The following is a 6,777-nucleotide window of genomic DNA, read 5'->3' on the forward strand; positions in this document are numbered from 1 at the left end:
GCCCTCAAGGCAGGATGAACTTGGGTAGACTTCTCCACATCTACAATTTGGTGAAAATGTTGATTTGGTGAAACCCACACCCTCAGCCTCCCAGAGGGAACCAGCATTTCTCAGCAGGGCTCAGCACCTCCAACATTTTCCAAATGTACTTAGAATTGACTTGTATGTGGGCTTGTCTGCAAGGGCAGGCAGAGGAACCTGGGTGGCTATCAAGGCTTACAAATATCTTCCTGGTGGAACCAAGGGATACAATGATAAGCTCCAGGTGTCCAGGACACAGTAAGAAACTCTGGTACTACCAGGAGTTGGAGACTATCAGAAAGTGAAGAATGAACAAATTGTCTACAATTATTTTCTTCATATGACTAAACTTTGAGAGGAAAAGCAAATGAACAAAGGTCTAACTGATTTCCACCTAATCCAATTGCACAATTGGATTAAAGCCAATTTTATAAGGTATTTCAAAAGCACTTGTTTTTTCCTATCCTAATGGAAAGCAACTTTTAAGAACGGCATGAAAGGTGTTAGGAAGAAAATACTTTAAAAGTCCTGGAGTCACTCCTATTTCAACCAGCTGTAATGTCATTTGGGAGCTTGAATGGACCCCAGAAAACAAGATCTTTGTGTGTTTGGTGTTAAAATCACTTTGTGTCCCAGTTCCCAATGTCTAGATGGTGCCCTCCCCTCCTGGCTTTAGGATAAGTGCACTAAATATTGTGAGAGACTTGGGGTCTATGGGTGAGCAGAGGGAAAGGGGCACGTTGATACCCTGGAAGAACAAAATCTGTATGGAAACAGGGTGGTTATTAAGAGAGCAAGGCTGGAAATAACACCATTCCCACCATGGGCCTGATGATGAGGATTTCAAAGGCTGTAAGCAAAGGCATGGAATTTACAGCATATTTCTATATTCACCATGTCAGGAACTGTGGTGTCTGTGGACAAACCTCAAGCCTGGACCAGCTGGGGTGAGGATCCCTGCAGCACATGGAGGAGGGGGTCAGTGGACAGAGGGATCTCTGTGCTCACTGAAGCAACTCCTTTGCTGTCCTTTGCCCACACGTTTCCCATAAATAGTTATGGGAGTTATCAGAGGTGGGGAAGGCCAAAGAAATGAAAGGAGTAGTTCTTTTGCAATGAATGGTTTGAAAAGGCAGCTGGAGGTGGCAGCAGAGGTGGTTTACTCCTTCCTTCATCACTCGAGGTTCCCAGTCCCTTACATTTCTTCTTGCCTGTACGATGGCAACCCACTCAGCAGAGTCACAGCATCAGGAAAGGCTCTTTAGGACCATCTTAAACCTTGATCCTGCCACTGTGGACCCCTGTGGGACTCTGTAGGAGCACCAGAACTTCAGTCAGCTGAACCAAAAGCCTAATCAGTGTTTATACCTAATGGCAGATCAGTGGGAATTAGAGGCACAGGCTGTCAGCAATGCTCTCCTGGGGCTCCACGAGATGGAAGGAAGTTTATTCCTGCTTAGCAAGTCAAGTCAGGAGATGAAAAGCGAGGAAGAAAAAAACAAAAACCAAAAAGCTTGGTTTTTTTAAAGTGGCAATTGCTTATTAGCAATTTGGGGAATTACATCCCCAGAAATAATTCTTGGGAGCTTGTCTCTAATTCTTTCGATCATAACATGTTGTTGCTATTCTTGACAGGGAGAGATTTTGCTTGTTACTGAATGAGTTATGTGGTCCTGTCCCACAGGGAGCCTTCTGGAGCTTTTAGCAGGGGATAAAAGGGCACAGGTTCACATGACCAGCATCTCCCCAGGTTCCTGCTTCCAAGAACAAGGAGAAGTGATGCTGATGCTGTTCCAGAGTTAAGGTGCAAAATGTCCTGTAGAAAGCAGGAGCTGAATGACTCAATTACAGGGATTTATTTCTTTCCAATTGCCCAGAAGCAGAAGTTGGTCACAACTTGAAGACTGAAGGGCTTCATTTCTCCTAAATTACTCTTTTTTTCCCCTCTGTACAGGGTGTCCCCCAAAGCCTTTTAGCACATCAAGAGGAACAGCAGGGGGAAACCATTGAGGTACCAGCTCTGAGCTTCTCAGGTTGCAAAACCAGAGTGAGATTTTGGGTGGAACAGTCTCTGTTGGCCAAAAGGACCCTTCAGAGGGGCCAGATGCAAATCAATGAGGTTCTCTCTTCAGAGCAGCCTTGCTCACAGAGCCACTGGGAAAGCCCAGCACTGCAGACAAAAAAGCTCCTTGTTCACCATCAACCAGGGAACTCACACATCTTTTTTAACTTTCTTATCCAAAAGAAAATGACCCATGTGGAATGAACAGATTTTTTTGAAGGCTGCTTAAAGGCCCAATTCCAATCAACTCACTTCAGGAGAGCTTGGAAAAACCCTGCCCTGTTGCAAAAGCAGCTTAGGGAGTCAAGCTCTACTCCAACTGAAGATTGAAGCAGGAGTCCAGCCTTTTGCTATTGATGTGGTCTTGAAGGTCCATCTGATGCTCTTTTTACCCACTGCCAACTACAGGACACAATTCAATCCTTATCCAACAGATGCACAGAAGCAAAATTTTCCATTTCTATGGAAACATGGGTTAGAAGTAACAGAACAAGGTTTTCTCCTCCAGCAAGCCCTGTGGCACACAGCCTTCTAGCTCTGCAGGAGGTGTACATGTAAGGAGCTGCCTGCTGAAAAAAGCTTGGCCCATTTAATCTGCTTTCTATGCCAGCAATAGCACCTCATATCCAGCAACACACCAGCCAGCTTCAAACTTCTCACACACCAAAGTCATTTAGGGGTAGCCACACTGACAATGTTCAATAAAACTAGTATAAGAGCAGTGTCCAGTGCTGTATATTTGAGTTTCTTGGACTCTCTTTAGAAACATGGATGTTCTGAAGTATCACATAAATCTCTTTCTGAACTACAGAAATGCAGTGTCTCCAGCACACGTTACCTGTGCACTTAACCTAAGGTATTCCATTCCCCTTCCTCCCCAGCCATCCAAAGAGAACTTTGCAGCCTCACAAGCAGAGTCACAAGCCTCTCTGCAGACACTAGTGCTGCCCTGAACTCTCTCTTGAGACAGAGGATCCATCCTGCAAAGAGCCTGAGGTCACCCAGAACCTCCACTCACTGTTCTGACTCTTGTAGAACAAGGTGTCCTGCAGCTGGGCTGGCTCTCCAGGTCCAGCCATCCACCTCTGCAGGATGGCCCAGAGGCTGGGGCTCTGGGTAACAAGAGCAACTTCTCTTGCTGTGCCTCCTCTCCACCCCTCATCCTCCCTCCACCCTGCAGCACTCACGTCTATGCCATCCTTGCCAGATGGTCCAGGAGGTCCTCGTGGTCCAGGAGGGCCTTGTGGTCCCACTCTCTGAAAGGATTAGGAGAAAGAAAGGATTTATTTTTGCATCAGAAGAAACATACGGGCTGAATCAGACAGCAGTGCCTGAGTCCTATGTCTGCTCTAACCTGTCTCCATCCCTCAGCCCCCTCCTTACCCTCCTGGGTGGACTCAGAGGAGCTCAGGACTTGTGCAAGGCTCTTTAGAAAGCCTTTTAGACTGAACACGTCTTCAGGGCTCCCAACTCATTCATCTGGTTGTTTATGCTGGGAATCCGAGCTGCTGGCTGGGCAGCAATTGGGTTTGGTTATGAAGGAAACAGTTCTCACTGCCTCCAGACCCCCTTTTGTTTTGGGCAGAGGAGGAAATGCAAAGCCTGTGGATAATAGGTGCCAAGTGCTTGGCATTCAAAATGAATGTATAGTCCCAGTCTGATGGGGTGGTGGAATAGCCAGGTAGACACTGCTGAAGACAGAAGGAGAAAGGAAAATCTCCTCAGAGCAGGACGCCACTCGAAAATCTGGGGTTTTGGAGGAGGTCTGAGGTGGGGGGAAGGAAAGCAAGGTCCAATAAATGACTTCTGTATGGAGAGGGCTCCAGAGAGTAACTTGCTGTAGCTTCAGTGAACAAAGGTTTCATTGTGGAAGCAGCTCTGCTCACAGCAGATGAGGGCAGCTCGGAATTCTCAAGCCAGACTGCAGAAATTCCTCACTAACACAGTGAAAAACCTCAGCCAAGAGTGACTTCCCCAGGTAATAATATTAACGCCATACAGGGAAGTTTAATATAGATCCATGTCTGAAGTGAAGAAGGGTTCAATATGCTATTTGCATAAATGTAAAAGGTGAAAATTGATTGAGGGAAGGAATAAGATTCAGATGAAGAGCCAGATCAGATCAGTCTCACAGCCTGTCACTTCCCTGGAAAAGGCAACTTTCCCTTACACCAACAGGTCCCCCCTTTCCAAGGCTTTATCTCTCATAACTGCAGCCCTGAATGGGAAGACAAGACATACTTTTAGGGGAAGCTTAAAGCAGCAGTTCCTACCCAGGAGAAGCCTACCTGGGCAGGTACAAACCCAGGAGTGCTTGCCAGGCACCCTGTAACAGCACCAGCAACACACACGTTTCTAATGAGCTTCAGACTCTACTACCCTGCCTCTTGCCCCAGCTCATCCTGCAGGCATCACATACAGATCGCAGTACATTGTGCATTTTCTCTTGAGCATTGAGACTTATAAATGAGGCTTCTTACCTGAGCTGATGTTGTGGCTAACAGCCAGGACAGGAAGAGAAGCCCAAGAGCAGAGGATCCAGCCATGGTGCCCAGGCTCTGCCTCTCCCAGCTCCTCCTGGGCAGCTACACCGGGTCCTCCTCCAGGCTCCAGCAGATCCCTCCTCCTCCTGGGTCTCAGCTTACAGACTCCTCGCCTCCAGAGAAACCTGCGGCTCCAGCTGGAGGGGCAGAGCTGGGAGGAGAGGGGAGGTTTGGGAAGGAGGTGGGAGAGGAGGGGGAGCAGGCAGGGGGGCTCTGCCCCAGCCCGCAGCAGGGAGGGAGCCCAGGGAAGGGCTGGACTTGCAGACTTTGCAGACAATGCAAAATTCGGCTGCTCCAGCTGGAGATGCAAAGATGTTCCCAGGGTCTCACCCGGGCTGTTCCTCAAAGCCCATCAGCCCCTCAGTGCGGGACAGATAAAATGCAAGACAGAGCAAGAGTCACTCAGTGCCTGAAGCTACTTAACTTCACCAGAGCAATTCATGCACCTGTAAGGAGTGCAAGATGCACCACACAGGGGTGCTTGCTGCTTTGCAAGATGGTTTATTATCTCTGGAGGTGGATTCACATCTGTTTTGTTGGGGGTTTTTTGAGGGACATTTAAAGAATGGCAACTGACCTCATGAGAAAGTGACAAATCCTGACCAGAGAACAGAGACAGATACAAGGAGACAAAAGGGGAAATGTGCTCAGAGACAAAAGAAAAAAGAATTGCCTTTGAAATACTTGCAAGGAGGGAACAGGATGTCAGTGCCCAGCTAGGTGATCCCAAATGGCAATATATTCACAAAGAGCCATCTGCAAATAGCTTCATGCTTCCCTTTATTGATTAAAGTTAATTGAATCCAAAGCAGAGCATGGAAGTGGAGAGGAACAGGTCAACATTCATCAGGACTGAGATGACACTGCTGAGGTGGTTAGCAAGAGGAGAGCAGAAGTGGAAAAACAAAGCTTAAAAAATGAAATACCAGGTTTCAGTTGGGCACCCTTATTCCAGGAGGTTTGTATGGGCACAGTGTGTGTCTGTCCACCTCCCCAGCAGCCAATATTCCACCAACCTTGACAGAGGGATAAAGGGATCAAGGTTTACTAAGTTTCTACAACAAGATTTTGTGGAACAGGCAGCTGGGGACAGAAAGGGCATGTGTTTCTCTTTGGATGGCTTCAAAGCACATGGAATGCTTTATTAGCCACCCCAGAACCCACAGAGGGGGCAGAAGTGAAGTCACACAAATTGCTTCAGAGCTTGTATCTCTTTCACACTGAGGCCAAGAGAGAAGGCAAAGCAGATCCAAATCCTGCTCTTCGAAGATGAAAAACATGCAACTGGAAACTGGTATGCATTGTAGTCATGCTTTAATAGGTGACAGTAACAGAACAGATTCCACAATACAGCTTTGACTGCTGGAAAACATCCTGTGAACTCACTGCAAACACCTGCAGCCAAGGCTGTGAACCTGGTGGTGAGAGGGAAGTTTGGTTTGAGCACTCCAGCCTGGGGCTCACAGTGAAATCCCATCAAACACAAAACCACACCTCACATCACCATAACAAGATACATAACATATGCCCCAGCTGAGCACATTCACAACAAGAACTTCATTAAATAAGAAAATTACTATAAATCTGTACAAAAGCCATGAATTTTTTTATGAAAGAATTTTCACTTAGCATCTTCAAGTATTTATATCTGTGTATTCTCATTGGCTCTTTAACTCCATTTATTCATAAGAAGGAAAAAACCCTACATGTTTTAAAAACATTAAAGCCTTTCTCCAGCATGTGTGTGACCAGGACCTTTGTTAAGCTTGCAGACTTTCATTCCCACACACGTGTATGTGGCATGTTGGACCAGGACAGTCTGGGAAGGGAAGTCACTGATCAAATTCCTTGCAAGGTGGAACTACTTAGGACTGTAGCAGAGAGAGGAAAAACATTAACACTGTGCAGGCTACAGAACCTGCCCTCTGGCAAGGCAGGCAAGTCTCTAGCCATCTACACAAACCAAATAGGACCCAAACACCCACAAACTCAATCAATCTGAGCAAACAGGAAGATCAGACCTTCTGGCTGTTGGAAACCATTTCCTCCGCTTCGCAAAGCAAGTCCTCTGTTGTCACCCCCAGGAGCTCAAGCGCTAAATTGTTTAATGCTCCTTCAGACTTGGTTGAATACTGTATAAATCAGGCAGAG

At 46.8% G+C, this 6,777-nt stretch overlaps 1 protein-coding gene across 1 annotated transcript in view; it reads right to left on the minus strand.

The window, feature by feature from the left end:
• COL9A3 (collagen, type IX, alpha 3) overlaps positions 1–4,629 on the minus strand; it is a 36,996-nt gene extending 32,367 nt beyond the window's left edge. Inside the window, exons 1-2 of the mRNA XM_009998727.1 lie at positions 4,564–4,629; positions 3,271–3,339 (exon numbers count right to left, since the gene is read on the minus strand). Coding sequence (XP_009997029.1) covers positions 3,271–3,339; positions 4,564–4,629 — 135 coding nt within the window. The remainder of the gene's footprint in view (positions 1–3,270; positions 3,340–4,563) is intronic.
• Between the last annotated feature and the right edge of the window lie 2,148 nt (positions 4,630–6,777).

The sequence above is a fragment of the Chaetura pelagica genome, unplaced genomic scaffold (assembly GCF_000747805.2).
Source record: "Chaetura pelagica isolate M959 unplaced genomic scaffold, ChaPel_1.0 scaffold275, whole genome shotgun sequence".
Taxonomy (NCBI): domain Eukaryota; kingdom Metazoa; phylum Chordata; class Aves; order Apodiformes; family Apodidae; genus Chaetura; species Chaetura pelagica.